General features: G+C 45.8%; 1 protein-coding gene across 1 annotated transcript in view; it reads right to left on the bottom strand.

Moving 5' to 3' along the window:
* Positions 1-19,247, bottom strand: part of hmcn1 (hemicentin 1) — a 183,495-nt gene extending 164,248 nt beyond the window's left edge. Inside the window, exon 1 of the mRNA XM_084163907.1 lies at positions 18,828-19,247. Within this exon, the coding sequence (XP_084020033.1) occupies positions 18,828-19,092 (265 nt within the window). The 5' untranslated portion in view covers positions 19,093-19,247. The remainder of the gene's footprint in view (positions 1-18,827) is intronic.
* Between the last annotated feature and the right edge of the window lie 267 nt (positions 19,248-19,514).

The raw sequence follows: 19,514 nt of genomic DNA, 5'->3' as shown, positions 1-19,514 counted from the left end.
AGTACAGCGAAGACTTATCATTACAGCAATTATTCGGAGATATTTCTTTCCAAGTCGCACAGTGCTCCCAAAATAAAACTCCTTGTCGCACAGCAAAATATTTTGTCGCACTTTAAAGCCCTGGGTGTATCGTAGCCAGGATATGCCCCAGGGAGCCTCCACCACTCAGGGGTCTGCTTCTAATTTTGTCTGGACCTGATTGGCTGTGAGAAGCCTCGGTCCTCCAGTGGGGGGCACACGGAGGAGGGTCTTCAGTTTGAGTGACGCTGACCTGTGTGTGTGTGTGTGCGTGCGTGTGTGTCTGTGTTTGTGTGTGACAGCCAGCGCCGAATAAAACTGTAAGACATGGCCACCACTGTGTCCCACACCGTCTCTTGTTGAGAAAGAGAGAAACAGCCACCAACCAACCACACATGCAGGCAGGCCAGGCAGAGAGGCGGAGAGGTTGACAGGCAGGCCAGGCAGACAGGCAGAGAGGTTGACAGGCAGGCCAGGCAGACAGGCAGGCCAGGCAGAGAGGTTGACAGGTAGGCCAGGAAGACAGGCAGGCCAGGCAGAGAGGTTGACAGGCAGGCCAGGCAGAGAGGTTGACAGGCAGACAGGCAGGCCAGGCAGAGAGGTTGACAGGCTGGCAGGCAGAGAGGCAGACAGGCAGGCCAGGCAGAGAGGTTGACAGGCAGACAGGCAGGCCAGGCAGATAGGTTGACAGGCTGGCAGGCAGACAGGCAGGCCAGGCAGAGAGGCAGACAGGCAGGCCAGGCAGATAGGTTGACAGGCAGGCCAGGCAGAGAGGCTGGGGGATGGAAGTCAACTGGGGCCATGAATCCTCTGTACTCATGGTGGAGGCAGGCAGTACTATATACAGACAGTACTATATACAGGCTGTACTATGTACAGTTATATCCAGACAGTACTATATACAGGCAGTACTATATACAGTTATATCCAGACAGTACTATATACAGGCAGTACTATATACAGGCAGTACTACACACAGGCAGTACTATATACAGGCAGTACTATACACAGGCAGTACTATACACAGGCAGTCCTATATACAGGCAGTCCTATATACAGTTATATACAGGCAGTACTACACACAGGCAGTACTATATACAGGCAGTACTATATACAGGCAGTAATATATATAGTTATATACATGCAGTACTACACACAGGCAGTACTATATACAGGCAGTACTATATACAGGCAGTACTATATACAGTTATATACCGGCAGTACTATACACAGGCAGTACTTTACACAGGCAGTACTATATACAGGCAGTACTATATACAGGCAGTAATATATATAGTTATATACATGCAGTACTACACACAGGCAGTACTATATACAGGCAGTACTATATACAGGCAGTACTATATACAGTTATATACTGGCAGTACTATACACACACACACACACAGCAATTATTCTGAGATATTTCTGTGTGTGTGTGTGTGTGTGTGTGTGTGTGTGTGTGTGTGTGTGTGTGTGTGTGTGTGTCGATGACAATAGAAAGCCTATTTTGTTGAGAACCATAAACCCAGCCAGATGTTGGCAGGCAGGTTGCCACATCAATGGAAGACAATATGATGCGTATATGAGTTAATTTCTATGAAGACATGTTAAACGGACAACGCATGAACAGGCTGACTATAGTGGAATGGAATGAGCAGAGTATGGTTAGAGAGCGGGACCAAAATCATGGGCATTAATATGGAGTTGGTCCCCCCTTTGCTGCTATAACAGCCTCCACTCTTCTGTGAAGGCTTTCCACTAGATGTTGGAAAATTGCTGCGCGGACTTGCTTCCATTCAGCCACAAGAGCATTAGTGAGGTCGGGAACTGATGTTGGGCGATTAGGCCTGGCTTGCAGTCGGCGTTCCAATTCATCCCTAAGGTGTTCAATGGGGTTGAGGTCAGGGCTCTGTGCAGGCCAGTCAAGTTCTTCCACACCTATCTCGACAAACCAGTTCTGTATGGACCTCACTTTGTCCATGGGGGCATTGTCATGCTGAAACAGGAAAGGACCTTCCCCAAACTGTTGCCACAAAGTTGTAGGCAAAGAATCGTCTAGAATGTATGCTGTAGCGTTAAGATTCTGTGAGCTTGTGTGGCCTACCACTTCGCGGCTGAGCCTTTGTTGCTCCTAGACGTTTCCACTTCACAATAACAGCACTTACAGTTGACCGGGGCAGTTCTAGCAGGGCAGAAATTTGCTGAACTGACTTGTTGGAAAGGTGGCATCCTATGACGGTGACGCGTTGAAAGTCACTGAGCTCTTCAGTAAGGCCATTCTACTGCCAATGTTTGTCTATGAAGATTGCATGGCTGTGTACTCGATTCTATCCACCTGTCAGCAACGGGTGTGGCTGAAATAGCCGATACAACTCATTTGAAGGGGTGTCCACATACTTTTGTATATATGGTGTACAGTATATAGGGAATAGGGTACCATTTGGGACTCCCCCTCAGTGTACCTCCCCCTCAGTGTACCTCCCCCTCAGTGTACCTCCCCCTCAGTGTACCTCCCCCTCAGTGTAACTCCCCCTCAGTGTAACTCCCCCTCAGTGTACCTCCCCCTCAGTGTAACTCCCCCTCAGTGTACCTCCCCCTCAGTGTAACTCCCCCTCAGTGTAACTCCCCCTCAGTGTAACTCAGAACATCCTTTGTGGAGGAACAGGAGGGACACATTGAGGGGGAATAGGCAGACAGGTTCCTGGCAGGACTAGGCCTCTGGTCAGGATGAATCAGCCAAGCACTGTCCACCCCCATTACCACACCTCTTTAACATTACTGGAGCACATTGCCACACCTCTCTAACATTACTGGAGCACATTACCACACCTCTCTAGCATAACTGGAGCACATTACCACACCTCTTTAACATTACTGGAGCACAATACCACACCTCTCTAACATAACTGGAGCACCTACCACACCTCTCTAGCATAACTGGAGCACAATACCACACCTCTCTAACATAACTGGAGCACCTACCACACCTCTCTAGCATAACTGGAGCACAATACCACAACTCTCTAACATAACTGGAGCACAATACCACACCTCTCTAACATTACTGGAGCACCTCTTTCACATCTAGTACTGGAAGCATTTGGCTCTATACAATGACTACACGCACCCGGTGTCACAGGAAGGCCAAGAAGATCATCAAGGACCTCAGCCACCCAAGTTCACTCTGCTACCATCTACAAGGCGGAGACAGTAAAGGTGTATCAAAGCCAGGACCGAGAGACTGAAAAACAGCTTCTATCTCCAGGCCACCACACTGTTGAACAGCCATCACTAGCCGGCCACCGCCCGGTACTCTGCCCTGCACCTTAGACACTGTCACTAGCCGGCCACCGCCCGGTACTCTGCCCTGCACCTTAGACACTGTCACTAGCCGGCCACCGCCCGGTACTCTGCCCTGCACCTTAGACACTGTCACTAGCCGGCCACCGCCCGGTACTCTGCCCTGCACCTTAAACACTGTCACTAGCCGGCCACCGCCCGGTACTCTGCCCTGCACCTTAGACACTGTCACTAGTCGACCACTGCCCGGTACTCTGCCCTGCACCTTAGACACTGTCACTAGTCGACCACCGCCTGGTACTCTGCCCTGCACCTTAGACACTGTCACTAGTCGACCACCGCCTGGTACTCTGCCCTGCACCTTAGACACTGTCACTAGTCGACCACCGCCTGGTACTCTGCCCTGCACCTTAGACACTGTCACTAGTCGACCACCGCCTGGTACTCTGCCCTGCACCTTAGACACTGTCACTAGTCGACCACCGCCTGGTACTCTGCCCTGCACCTTAGACACTGTCACTAGTCGACCACCGCCTGGTACTCTGCCTTGCACCTTAGACACTGTCACTAGCCGGCCACCGCCTGGTACTCTGCCCTGCACCTTAGACACTGTCACTAGTTGACCACCGCCTGGTACTCTGCCCTGCACCTTAGACACTGTCACTAGTCGACCACTGCCTGGTACTCTGCCTTGCACCTTAGACACTGTCACTAGCCGGCCACCGCCTGGTACTCTGCCCTGCACCTTAGACACTGTCACTAGTCGACCACCACCTGGTACTCTGCCCTGCACCTTAGACACTGTCACTAGTCGACCACCGCCTGGTACTCTGCCCTGCACCTTAGACGCTGTCACTAGTCGACCACCGCCTGGTACTCTGCCCTGCACCTTAGACACTGTCACTAGTCGACCACCGCCTGGTACTCTGCCCTGCACCTTAGACGCTGTCACTAGTCGACCACCACCTGGTACTCTGCCCTGCACCTTAGACACTGTCACTAGTCGACCACCGCCTGGTACTCTGCCCTGCACCTTAGACACTGTCACTAGTCGACCACCGCCTGGTACTCTGCCTTGCACCTTAGACACTGTCACTAGCCGGCCACCGCCTGGTACTCTGCCCTGCACCTTAGACACTATCACTAGTCGACCACCGCCTGGTACTCTGCCCTGCACCTTAGACACTGTCACTAGTCGACCACCGCCTGGTACTCTGCCCCTTAGACACTGTCACTAGTCGACCACCGCCTGGTACTCTACCTTGCACCTTAGACACTGTCACTAGCCGGCTACCGCCTGGTACTCTGCCCTGCACCTTAGACACTGTTACTAGCCGGCTACCGCCTGGTACTCTGCCCTGCACCTTAGACACTGTTACTAGCCGGCTACCGCCTGGTACTCTGCCCTGCACCTTAGACACTGTTACTAGCCGGCTACCGCCTGGTACTCTGCCCTGCACCTTAGACACTGTCACTAGTCGACCACCGCCTGGTACTCTGCCCTGCACCTTAGACACTGTCACTAGTCGACCACTGCCTGGTACTCTGCCCTGCACCTTAGACACTGTCACTAGTCGACTATCGCCTGGTACTCTGCCCTGCACCTTAGACACTGTCACTAGTCGACCACCGCCTGGTACTCTGCCCTGCACCTTAGACACTGTCACTAGTCGACCACCGCCCGGTACTCTGCCCTGCACCTTAAGAGACTGCTGGCCCTTGTATATAGAGACATTGAACACTGGTCACTTTAATAATGTTTACATACTATATTCTAGTCATAGCTCATCCTATATAACTACTGCTGTACACACCTTTCCAAATTTCTAGTTTTATTGTCACGTGCACAAGTTCAGTGAAATGCTTTTTTTTGCAAGCTCTTTCCCAACAATGCAGTAATCAGTATCAGTAGTACTATATAAAAACAGCAAAGTAGAAGAGAAGAACATGAGAAAGTAAGTAGCTATATACAGGCTGAGTGTGTTCTATTCCTATACTGTCTGCACTGTCTATACACACCATTTTCCGGACTCTGCCATTGCTTGTTCTGATAGTTCTGATATTTTTTAACTTTTGAGATTATGTGTGTATTTTATTGTGTTGCTAGATAATGCTGAACTGTTTGATCTAGAAACATAAGCATTTCGATGCACCAGCGATAACATCTGAAATTCTGTGTATGCGACCAATAAACTTTGATTTTATTTGATTTGAAGGCCTGCTTTGTAGCCATCTACTTTTGCCATGCTGTGTTAGCACGGGTTCCACAAGGCAAAGTCAAAATGGGTTCCACATTTCCACAAGTCATAATATATGCAAGAAGTATGCATATGCATGCAGTTTGTGCCTGTGCATGATATTGCATGTTTACAGTGGCTTGCGAAAGTATTCACCCCCCTTGGCATTTTTCCTATTTTGTTGCCTTACAACCTGGAATTAAAATTGATTTTTTGGGGGTTTGTATCATTTAATTTGCACAACATGCCTACCACTTTGAAGATGACAAAATAATTTTTATTGTGAAACAAACAAGAAATAAGACAAAAAAAACAGAAAACTTGAGCGTGCATAACTATTCACCCCCCCCAAAGTCAATACTTTGTAGAGCCACCTTTTGCAGCAATTACAGCTGCAAGTCTCTTGGGGTATGTCTCTATAAGCTTGGCACATCTAGCCACTGGGATTTTTTCCCATTCTTCAAGGAAAAACTGCTCCAGCTCCTTAAAGTTGGATGGGTTCCGCTGGTGTACAACAATCTTTAAGTCATACCACATATTCTTAATTGGATTGAGGTCTGGGCTTTGACTAGGCCATTCCAAGATATTTAAATGTTTCCCCTTAAACCACTCGAGTGTTGCTTTAGCAGTATGCTTAGGGTCATTGTCCTGCTGGAAGGTGAACCTCCGTCCCAGTCTCAAATCTCTGGAAGACTGAAACAGGTTTCCCTCAAAAATGTCCCTGTATTTAGCGCCATCCATCATTCCTTCAATTCTGACCAGTTTCCCAGTCCCTGCCGATGAAAAACATCCCCACAGCATGATGCTGCCACCACCATGCTTCACTGTGGGGATGGTGTTCTCGGGGTGATGAGAGGTGTTGGGTTTGCGCCAGACATAGCGTTTTCCTTGATGGCCAAAAAGCTCAATTTTAGTCTCATCTGACCAGAGTACCTTCTTCCATATATTTGGGGAGTCTCCCACATGCCTTTTGGCGAACACCAAACGTGTTTGTTTATTTTTTTGTTGAAGCAATGGCTTTTTTCTGGCCACTCTTCCGTAAAGCCCAGCTCTGTGGAATGTACGGCTTAAAGTGGTCCTATGGACAGATACTCCAATCTCCGCTGTGGAGCTTTGCAGCTCCTTTAGGGTTATCTTTGGTCTCTTTGTTGCCTCTCTGATTAATGCCCTCCTTGCCTGGTCTGTGAGTTTTGGTGGGCGGCCCTCTCTTGGCAGGTTTGTTGTGGTGCCATATTCTTTCAATTTTTAAATAATGGATTTAATGGTGCTCCGTGGGATGTTCAAAGTTTCGGATATTTTGTTATAACCCAACCCTGATCTGTACTTCTCCACAACTTTGTCCCTGACCTGTTTGGAGAGCTCCTTGGTCTTCATGGTGCCGCTTGCTTGGCAGTGCCCTTTGCTTAGTGGTGTTGCAGACTCTGGGGCCTTTCAGAACAGGTGTATATATCCTGAGTTCATGTGACAGATCATGTGACACTTAGATTGCACACAGGTGGACTTTATTTAACTAATTATGTGACTTCTGAAGGTAATTGGTTGCACCAGATCTTATTTAGGGGGCTTCATAGCAAAGGGGGTGAATACATATGCACGCACCACTTTTCTGTTATAAATTTTTTTGAATCGTTTGAAACAAGTTATTTTTTTCATTTCACTTCACCAATTTGGACTATTTTGTGTATGTCCATTACATGAAATTCAAATAAAAATCCATTTAAATTACAGGTTGTAATGCAACAAAATAGGGAAAATGCCAAGGGGGATGAATACTTTTGCAAGGCACTGTATCTGTGAGAGTGAGTGAGTGAGTGTGTGTGTTTGTGTTTGTGTGTGTGTGTGTGTGTGTGTGTGTGTGTGTGTGTGTGTGCAGAGTCTAACTGGGAAAGCTCAGCAGAGCAGCAGCACATTAGCTCTGTGGACCACACACTCTGTTCACTCACTGCTGCAGAATAGAGTCCGTAGAGAATCTGTCGCTATCCGTCTGCCTGTATGCTCACACACGTCACGCCACCACCCCCAACACAACACACAACTCACCAACCGCCACCACCCGAGCTCAACCCACCACCACCCACCACCCCAGGCCAGGCCAGACCAGACCACCCCAGCCCAGGCCAGACCAGACCACCCCAACTCAGACAAGACCACCCCAGCCCAGACCACCCCAGCCTGGGCCAGGCAAGACCAGACCACCCCAGGCCAGACCAGACCACCCCAGGCCAGACCTGAGGGGGCAGAGGCCACTGACACATCCTGACCTAAAGCTCCACAGCCTGGTCCTTTGTCCTCCAACACTTGTCCACATCAAACGCTATACCACTTTACACCCTGCTGCAGGCCTTCATGCCCCTCAAAAACACGGCGCACCACCTACCAATGCCCTTAAAACTCCTTCCAGGAGCATCTCAGCTGTTCCCCCCACTAACCTACATTCCCTCACCTCCCCTCCCCTCCCCCTCCACTCCCCTCCCCTCACCTCCCCTCCCCTCCCCCTCCACTCCACTCCCCTCCCCTCCCCTCGCATTCATTGCCTGGTCGCCTGCCAAGAGGGGAGAAACCGACCGCACCACCTTTCCTTTACCGGTGGAGCAAAACAAGGTACATGTCATTCCGCACTCTCCAGTCAGTGCCGGCATTACGGACTCACTGAAACCTTACACATGTTTTGATTAAACTGTACATGAATGGCTTACAAGGTAGAGGGGAAAATGTGCTTCTCGGAAAAACAAACCTGAGGTCGCGTCATCCCAAACCATGGGAATGATGGTTAGCCTTTGGCACGGACAGAGAGTATATCTAATATCCTCCAAATGAACTTTCCAGACTGGCTCCAAACCAGGATTTAAAACGCGACATAATAAAATTAACCTGTACCAAAATCTTACGTAAATAACCTTTCCCCTAATAACGAGCGTCTAGACAATCTTTTAGTGTAATCGGTTTTAATCTGATTGTTAAAAAGCTGAGTTTGGAATGCTCTGATAGGGTTAGTGTGTTCATCCAGGGGTTCCTGCCTGTTATTATGGATAATAAGGCTCTCTGCATGCTGACTGACTGGCAACAGCTCTCATGTTTTAAGGGTTGAGTTGAGTACCACAGTGCTTGGCAGCTAGATGCCTCTTCTCATTCTGTGGCATTGCCAAGGTCTAAGGGGATGGCCTAGACCAGAGAATCCATGCTACAATTCATTAAATTGTTTAATCATTCATCGATTTTCCAACAGGGAGAAGAAATAACAGTCCTCCTTCCTGTAGCAACCACTGTCCTATCTATGGTCATCAGACAGAGTACAGTGCAGCGTGCTTACTGCAAACTGCTGGGGGAAAAAACAGATTAGGCCAGCATAAATTTCAAGCTGGTCTATGATGGTCTGATGCTGGTCTGACTAGCATGGTCTAGCTAGTTAGACTGGCCCACTAGCTCGTCTGCTGGTGACAAAACTGGTCCAGCTGAAGATTAAGATCACTTCATTGGTCAATTGCACACAAGGTCCAACCGAAATGTGACTTCTGCTTTTAACCCAACCCCTCCAAAAGACACACAAACAGAGTTACTTTTCGGAGAGCTGCCACACTGCGAGCCCGTGGAGCCGTTGTGGGGGGTTAAGTGTCTTGCTCAAGGGCACCTAGGTTTTTATACAAGCACACCTCCAGTTGCCAGCTCACATCCTGCCAGATTTTTTTTTCCAGTCAGACCCTGGATTCGAACTGGCAATGCTCCAGTTGGTGCCTCACCTCTCTAATCACTAGGCTACCGGCCGCCTTCTAACCAACATGGTCTAGTTGGCAAAACCACGGCCATCATTATATTTCTCAGCATGCTCTATTGCAGTTCTATTGTTTGTTTCAATATCTGTGTTTTTGCATGTACATTGATTGATTCATAAATCTTATGCTACACAAAAATAAATAACATACATTTTGCTAAACTAATCCAATCTTAGTTGGACTTCTTGCACCCAAATGAAATCCGCTGAAATGGTTGTTCCCGTTTAGATGGTTTAGGTAGTCTTTTTTATTCATTTTTCTAACCCTGGCAGTCATTCTGACACTTACTCTGGCTGGATTCCAATAGAAGTTAAACATCACTTTGCAAGCCAGCCTAATGTGACTTGCAGGCCTGATGTGGCCACTGTATTAGGGAAAAACTAGGCCCTCAAAGTAAGGCCTTATGATATTTGTAATTGATTGTCTTAAATAATTAAGCACTTTGATGCTGGTTTTTCTGGTGACCAGCAAATGCTGGTACACTGGTGACCAGCTATTGCTGGTATGCTGGTCACCAGCATAAACTGGTCACCAGCAAACCAGCGTTACCAGCATACCAGCATAAATTGGTCACCAGCATATCAGCATCAAAGTGTCCTAACACAATGATCTGGTATACTGTATGCTGTCTTTTTCAGCAGCGCAGGCATGTCAAGCCAAGACAGTAAACTAACACAACTGACCTCATAGCAGGTTCACAGGACATAACTCGAGCCCTCAGATAAGCAGCAAAACATGCCTTTATGCAACACAATCCATGTTTCGTAAACATACTGTACATCGGTCAAAAGAAGGGCAGAGTTCAAGGGTTGGATTCCTCTGACGTCACGTTCAACGGTTCACTTTCAAGCCCACCTTGTCACATCTAAATCACACAATCACACAGCTGTTTGGGTGTACCTGGATTAACCCAATGATAGTAACAGGTTAAGGATGAAACCCACTGAACACTCTGAGCACTGAACCAAGAGGGGTGAAACAACAGCTACTATGTTTCATAGGTTGATGATAATTCTGCTTTTTGTTTGTTTGAATACACTTTATTTAAGCAGGTTCTCCCACTAAGGTCAGTAGACCTCTTTCACAAGGGAGACCTGGCTAAAGGCGTCATGCTTGCTTCAGTTCGGCTGGCGATTAGCCAAACTCAGCTAGCCGAACCAAAAGAGTGTGCTCGCGTACTCCTTTAAAAGACCTTCACTTGAAAAACGAGAAAAAAGCGGCAATAGTCCTGTTTGTCTATTTTGATGCCCCGTAGCCAGTATACATTTCGTCAAAATAATCAGAATTAATCTAAGATAACTCAAGAAATCTGTCATTAATTTTGACGTTTTTCCAGAGGAGATCTTAGTCGTGCAATTTTACATCTAACTAAGATGTTTGGTGCGGTATTTCTCAATGAAAGAATCTGCATGAAAACGAGTCGTCTCTCGTTGAATGGCAACAAAGACTTATTGAAGAATGCCTACTGTTGACCAATCATAGATGAAGGGGCGTAGACTTCGGCTCTGAACTTCGGCTTGACTCCAGAAAAAGAATGGTGTGCCCGAACAGCCGAAAAACCCCTCAGGAGCTGAAAGTGGCTGGAAGTGGCTAAAATGGTTGGAAGGAAATTATTTTCCAACGTTGGGGTCCAGTAAGCCTGCTAAACATGTTATCAACCTGTAATCAACCTGTAATCAACTTCCCTGTAAGCAGAGCATCATTGTGTAGCTAAATGTCTCTACCTGTTTAATCTCTATTTTCTCCCTCTACAAGAACCTTTAAAATCACTGCCATACATGGATACATCCCCTCTTCTCCCATCCCGCCATCCTAGACCCAGTTACTCCACTCGGCTGGCACCACCGTATCAAGTTCAGGCCTTCTTTCACACACAGGCACACAGACAGTGACCTGAGGGAGGCTGTGACCTCACAAACCTGCGCCGGTCACCAGAGGTCAGACGATATCACATTATCCAATCATTACAAAGCAGAGAGCACAGACAGACTGACAGAGAGTGGAGTCACCGCCCCCTCAGGTCACAATCAGGACAGACCAACTCTCAGAAGCTCCAGATGAGACAGAGGCTTGTGTCCCAAATGGCACAATATAACCTATGAAGTGCATTGCTTTTAACTAGGGCCCATAGGGCTCTGGTCAAAAGTAGTGCACTACGGAATATAGTTCCATTTGGGACACAGCCCGAGAGTATGCAGCCCAGGTTGAAGGAGAAAACAGAACTGAGGATGGAGACATGGCTGGTTTATGTAGAAAACACAACAAACTGCAGTCTGCATGTTCCACAGTGACATTAAACATTGTAAACCTATCTAGACTACAGCTCTCTGTCTCAAAACTGCTGAAATAGTAACACAAATGGAGGTGATGTTTAGAAGTGCTTCCAAACAAGCCCTGAGGTATTCTAAACTTTCCCAGATGAAAGCCCAGGGGGGAACCCCTGTAGGAAAACTACAAAGACGCTAAGTGGCGTTTTAAACTATTGCGCTCAACCCCTGAGGCACGGAGAAAAAAGGTGCACGAGTCAAGCACTCCTAAAAATTAAAGGCTATTTTCATATTCCAGGCAGGTCGTTACAAAGATGAAACAGGAGAGGTGAACTGTCCTCTGCCACGCTCCTCCTCGACTGCCTCACTACCATTTTCAACCCCCTCACCTCGGAATTCCTGCTTAATGGCATCATTATTGACTCTGTCCAGCAACATGCAAAGATCCTTGTAATCTCACACGGGCGGGGCGGTTTTCAGACAGAAAATGCTGCCACTCAAAAAAGGAAAAAGAGAGAAAACTAAAACACAAGAGGAGAAAAAAAGGGATGGATACTACTTTACAAAGATTCTACTTTACAAAGATACTACTTTACAAAGATACAACTTTACAAATATAAGACTTTACAAATATATGACTTTACAAAGATAATACTTTACAAATATACTACTTTACAAAGATACTACTTTACAAATATAAGACTTTACAAATATACTACTTTACAAATATACTACTTTACAAAGATACGACTTTACAAAGGAGTCCCCAACACCGGCTGATGCTCTTTGATCTTCTGAGGGACTAAGAGCTACACCGTCATCACCTCTCTGATGATTCCACAGGCAGCCAGCAGCCTCAGAGCAGCGGTCCAGTCCCCGACTACAGGCAACACAGGGGCTGCACCCTGTTCACATTATAGTGCACTACTTTTGATCAAGGCCCATAGAGCTCTGGTCAAAAGGGCCCTGGTAAAACCTAGTGAACTATAGGGAATAGCCTGGTCAAAAGTAGTGCACAGGAGCCTGCTTGAAGTTGGCTAATTAGATTTCAACAGTTGATCATCACAACACCTAACACACACTCACACACACACACACAGGAATGTCCTGTTCCTGTTCCGTATGCTGTGTATGTTTCCTCCTTATCACTGTAAGTGAGCCTCATTGGCACCTTGTTTTGAAAGAGTCCACTGCCAGAGTGGAAGTGTCAAAGTGGTAATGCTACAATGAACCTCCGACACAAGCCTTCCGCCACTGTACTGTTTCAGCAGCATTCTAACAATGGAAACAGCTCTTTCCTAAGGCTTATATAAACACAACCCCTCTGCTTCAGTCAAATGACTTGAGAAGTATGCTCTGTGTCTCCCTGTCTCTCTGTCCGTCTCTCTCGCTCTCTTCCTCTCTCTCTCTTTCTCCCTCTCTCTGTCTCTCTCACTCTCTCTCTCCCTCTCAATTCAATTCAATTCAAAGGGCATTATTGGCATGGGAAACGTGTTTACATTGCCAAAGCAAGTGAAATAAACAATAAACAAAAGTGAGAAGACACAAAACAACATCTCCCTCTCTCTCTCCCTCTCTCTCTCTCTCTCTCTCTCTCTCCCTCTCTCTCTCTCTCTCTCTGTCTCTCTGTCTCTGTCTCTCTCGCTCTCTCTCTCCCTCAATTCAATTCAATTCAAAGGGCATTATTGGCATGGGAAACGTTTACATTGCCAAAGCAAGTGAAATAAACAATAAACAAAAGTGAGAAGACACAAAACAACATCTCCCTCTCTCTCCCTCTCTCTCTCTCTCTCTCTCTCTCTCTCTCTCTCTCTCTCTCTCTCTCTCTCTCCAGGGTGGAGTAAAGGGGGGCTTCTTGAGTGTTCTTCCCACACAAATTTGACCCCAATATCCCAGCACCCCCCCCCCCCACACCCTCCAGGTCCATGTTTACTGTGGCAGATTGCACTGTAAATAGTGGGGGGGCTCTGGCCTCCGATTCAAAGACAGCCAAATCAAACAGGAGGCACTTCCTTATCAGCGAGCAGAATGGAAAACAGAGAAAATGTATGCACATCCACCTGGAACAACTTCAGAATAAAACCCCTTTAAAAACAAAGCTGTGCCTCTTCAGTAGGATGGGGATGAAATGTCAAACACAAGTATGGCTTAGGTTTTAAGGCATACGCCACTGCTGCACTGTGGACGTCTACGTAGGCAGTGAAGGACATTCAGTCAGCTCCAAAAGTATTGGGACAGTGACAAATGTGTTGTTGTTTTGGCTCTGTACTCCAGGACTTGAAGTGATTTGAAAAGGTTACAGACAAACAAATATCATACCACCCACCCCCCCCCCAAAAAAAAACGCTAACCTCCCCTGTTATTGTAATGGTGAGAGGTTAGCATGTCTTGGGAGTATGATATTTATGCGTCTGTAACTTTCTCACTCATCATTATTCACGATTCAGGCCCTGTGTAACTCAGTTGGTAGAGCATGGTGCTTGCAACACCAGAGTTGTGGGTTCGTTTCCCACGGGGGGGCAGTATGAAAATGTATGCACTCACTAACTGTAAGTCGCTCTGGATAAGAGCGTCTGCTAAATGACTAAAATGTAAAAAAAATCCGTAACAGTGGAGGTTGCTGAGGGGAGGACGGCTCATAATAATGGCTGGAATGGAGCAAATGGAATGGCATTAAGTATTTGATACCATTCCACCTATTCCGCTCCAGCCATTACCACAAGACCGTCCTCCCCAATTAAGGTGCCACCAACCTCCTGTGATCTGTAATCATGGTAGAATCCACATTAATGTAGAAGTGTTTAGAAACATATTCTATTCTTATTTACATAAAAGTGACTCCAAAATGACACAATACATTATTTACTATTAATTTCTATTGGGCACGACATAATCTGAAACGAAACAAACAGCAAATGCATCCAACATTGAATACTTGAATACACATATAAGTGAATTTGTCCCAACACTTTTGGTCCCCTAAATTGGGGGGACTATGTACAGAAAGTGCTGTAATTTCTAAACGGTTCACCAAATATGGATGAAAATACCCTCAAGTTAAAGCTGACAGTGCACTTTAACCTCATAGTCATTGTATCATTTAAAATCCAAAATGCTGGAGTACAGAGACAAAAATGTGTCACTGTCCCAATACTTTTTGATCTTATTCTCCCCTCCCCCTAGGCCCCCGGCACACAATAGTCAGGAAACTCTCTCTCTCTGTGTGCTCAGAAATAGCCACAAATATTTACATTTTTAGTCATTTAGCAGACTCTCTTATCCAGAGCGACTTACAGGAGCAATTAGGGTTAAGTGCCTTGCTCAAGGGCACATCGACAGATTTTTCACCTAGTGAAAAACCCTTTCAGTTACTGGCACAACGCTCTTAACCACTAAGCTACCTGCCGCCCCAAATATTCCCTAGAAACCTTGTTAGTATAGGCTTACTTTAACAATACAACTGGTTTACACTGTATATGGTATATGGTATATGATACACTGTATATGGTACACTGTATATGGTCTGTACTAGCCCATACACAGGGTTGGGGAATAACTGATGACTTTGGAAAAACTAGATGATTAATTATTGGATAACTTTTCAATTCTGAAAGGATGTTTGCGAGAAAAAAATATACACTACCAGTCAAAAGTTTGACACACCTACTCATTCAAGGGTTTTTCTTTATTTTTACTATTTTTTACATTGTAGAATAATAGTGAAGACATTAAAACTATGGAATAACACATATGGAATCATGTAGTAACCAAAAAAGTGTTAAACAAATCAAAATTTATTTTATATTTGAGATTCTTCAAATAGCCACCCTTTGCCTTGATGACAGCTTTGCACACTCTTGGCATTCTCTCAACCAGCTTCATGAGGTAGTCACCTGGAATGCATTTCAATTAACAGGTGTGCCTTCTTAAAAGTTAATTTGTGGAATTTCTTTCCTTCTTAATGCGTTTGAGCCAATCAGTTGTGTTGTGATAAGGTAGGGTGGTATACAGAAGATAGCCTTATTTGGTAAAAGACCAAGTCCATATTATGGCAAGAACAGCTCAAATAAGCAAAGAGAAACGACAGTCCATCATTACTTTAAGACACAAAGGTCAGTCAATAAGGAACATTTCAAGAACTTTGAAAGTTTCTTCAAGTGCAGTCGCAAAAACCATCAAGCGCTATGATGAAACTGCCTCTCATGAGGACCGCCACAGGAATGGAAGACCCAGAGTTACCTCTTCTGCAGAGCTTCTGTGTAGCTCAGTTGGTAGAGCATGGCGCTTGCAACGCCAGGGTTGTTTGATTCCCACAGGGGCCAGTATGAAAATGTATGCACTCACTAACTGTAAGTCGCTCTGGATAAGAGCGTCTGCTAAATGACGTAAATGTAAATATGTTCATTAGAGTTACCAGCCTCAGAAATTGCAGCCCAAATAAATGATTCACAGAGTTCAAGTCACAGACACATCTCAACATCAACTGTTCAGAGGAACTGTGTGAATCAGGCCTTCATGGTCGAATTGCTGCAAAGAAACCACTACTGAAGGACACCAATAAGAAGAGACCTGCTTGGGCCATGAAACATGAGCAATGGACATTAAGACTGGTGGAAATTTGGTCTGGAGTCCAAATTGGAAATGTTTGGTTCCAACCGCCATGTCTTTGTGAGACGCGGTGTGGGTGAACGGATGATCTCTGCATGTCTATTTCCCACCGTAAAGCATGGAGGAGGAGGTGTTATGGTGTGGGGGTGATTTGCTGGTGACACTGTCTGTGATTTATTTAGAATTCAAGGCACACTTAACCAGCATGGCTACCACAGCATTCTGCAGCGATATGCCATCCCATCTGGTTTGGGCTTAGTGGGACTCTCATTTGTTTTCAACAGGACAATGACCCAACACACCTCCAGGCTGTGTAAGGGCTATTTTACCAAGAAGGAGAGTAATGGAGTGGTGCATCAGATGACCTGACCTCCACAATCCCCCGACCTCATCCAAATTGAGATGGTTTGGGATGAGTCGGACGGCAGAGTGAAGGAAAAGCAGCCAACAAGTGCTCAGCATATATGGGAACTCCTTCAAGACTGTTGGAAAAGCATTCCAGGTGAAGCTGGTTGAGAGAATGCCAAGAGTGTGCAAAGCTGTCATCAAGGCAAAGGTTGGCTATTTGAAGAATCTCAAATATAAAATATATTTTGATTTGTTTAACACTTTTTTGTTTACTACATGATTCCATATGTGTTATTCCATAGTTTTGATGTTTTCACTATTATTCTACAATGTAAAAAATAGTAAAAAATAAAGAAAAACCCTTGAACTTTTGACTGGTACTGTACATTATGACACCTTTCTGTTTTCTCAATGACATTCAATAAAGCATTGAAAATAGGCGCAAGTCAGCGAGTCGGACCACAAGTCAGAGACCACTGATGACAAACCTAATGCATTTGACAGATCCCTTTTGTCTTCTTCTAATGCCTTTTAAGGGGAAAGTAATCCAAAAGTAATCTGATTACTTTACTGAGTTTGGGTAATCCAAAAGTTACGTTACTGATTATTTTTTGGACAGGTAATTAGTAACTGTAACAGATTACATTTAAAAAGTAACTTACCCAAACCTGGCTATACAACCTAATGGAGAATATGTTATTTTATGGCTACATCATACTTCATCAGTCGTATGGGAAAGGACCAGAGGTTTACTTGTTCTTCAAAAGCGTGCACTAATTGAATCAGTCATTTGGAATACTTGTATATTCTGTGCATACCTCACTTTCAACTATTTATTTTTCATGGCACAGAGGCTCGATTGAGGCGTTATACAAAAATGCTTAAAGAATTTGACATGCTGATTTAAGCATAGGAGCAACGCACATCTGGAATACTGCTCTGAGTCACCACGAATCCCTGCTCTCTCTCTCCTCTCTCTATCTCTCTTCTCTCTTCTCTCTTCTCTCTTCTCTCTTCTCTCTTCTCTCTCTCTCTCTCTCTCTCTCTCCTCTCTCTGTCAGTTGGTTGGTTTAGTAACAGTATGATGATGATGCTCTGAAACGATAACCAGATATTGTGCATGTGCATCTTGAAAGACATTCCTGTGCTCTCAGAGGACAGCAGGATGGAAAATCTATTTGGCACAGAGGGTCCAGAAACAATCTCTATGTCAGATCCAGGTTTGGTGTATTAGAGTTCTGGAAAACGAAATGCTCCCTCTCTGCCTTTCTCTCTCCCTTCTCACTTCTCCCTTTCTCTCTATCTCTCTCTTCCTCTCTCTCCCTTTCTGTCTTTAACAAGCTCTCACCCGGCGCTTATTTCGGCACTCTCGCAGCATCCCATCGCGCTATGGACTGTTTGCTGGCCACTGTGTTGTTGACCGAGGCCCCCCAGGCCCCCCTAGGCCCCAACAGGCCCCGCAAACAACACAAGTCCCTGACAATGGCTTTTGTTGACGATGTACCAAGTAGATGAGTGAATGGTTCTCCCTATCCACAGCTCTCCTCCCTATCCACAGCTCGTAATTACAGACTCAAACATATGCTACACACTTTTCCCTCTGTTTTTGGCCAAATAAAACCTCATGCAGCGTTGGATCCCCCAAAAAGTGTCTAATATATATGGATATGTCATATAGGCAATTAGTTGGTGTGAAGAGTGTGTGCGGAGTTCAATGCCCTGTCCACTTGGATCTATACATCTAACAACATGACACTGGCCTCTTCCTTGTCTAATTTCTACACTTTTCACAGTAAATACAAGGTAGGCTACCACATTACAGTATGATTTTGTGCCTGAAAGGTAATAGCCCTAAACACACTAACTCAAACGGAATGCTAATGATAGTGACTGCGGAGCTGAACATCTGCATGCGGAGACAGGGAGACAATGCCCGGATGCAGACTACGCTGAGGTGTGAAGACATTACCCATTCAGAGCCCAGAGTGTGGGTAAACTATTACATTTCTCACGTTTCTGACGATGAGGTCTGCTTTTGTTCCAAATAAGATCTGTTCATGTAGGCTAGACTTGCCCATACAAAACATCTGTATTCTACCACTTACAATAGCAGAGAATTGCAAATACTTTGTTGCAGAAAAAAAAACTGTTGCAAATATAAAGGTGTGATTCAGATGATGAGACAGAGAGGGCATGTTTTTTCATGTACATATCATAAATCATTCTTATTTATATTACATGTATTAATGATTGCAGATCAACCCTGCTTTTCTTACCCGGGTCGTGGAAGGGAACCAATGCATAGTTGTAGAGGGGTCTCTTTGTTCTACTCTGCGACATCTCCAAAATCTTGGATGCCCCCTCAATAACCTGCACGAGATCATCGTACATGGAGCCGGTGACATCAAAGACGAACGCCAGGGTGGACGCTCCCTCTGGGATCTCCTCTTTTGTCCCTTCTGTCCCCGTGTTCTGCCCGGAGGACACAGCCGCCAGGAGAAGTACCTGCACAAGCAACAATGGCACACGCTTGATGCCCATTTTCAGACCGAACGGTCTATGACGCGTCGCCAACAAAGTTCTAATAGTTTTTGTCTCCGCTCAGAAACTCAGGATGAATCTCGAGGTAAAGGGAGACACATTGGCTCCCTAAAAACAGTAACAAGATAGTGATGAAAAAGCCAATATTGTTTTCCTTAAATAAATAAAAAAGGAGAAAAGCGGTGGAAAACTTTAGATGCTGTCAAAGATGCTCTCGCGCCCTTCAATGTTCTGATTCAGCGCGCGTCACCTCCGCCGCTCTTGTGGACCTTCTGAGCTTCTCACACTCTTCCTATGAAGTTATGAAGGAGCTCAGCTCAGCTGCCGTGTCGGGAGCTCTTGTCCAAACTCTGCAAGTCCCTTTCTCAAAGCTTCTCAGGAGAAGAAAGGCTCAAGGCAAATTGACTCCTTACAGAATAGCT

The sequence above is a fragment of the Coregonus lavaretus genome, assembly GCF_964263955.1.
Source record: "Coregonus lavaretus genome assembly, chromosome: 6".
NCBI lineage: Eukaryota > Metazoa > Chordata > Actinopteri > Salmoniformes > Salmonidae > Coregonus > Coregonus lavaretus.
This window is presented reverse-complemented; position numbering and strand designations above follow the sequence as displayed.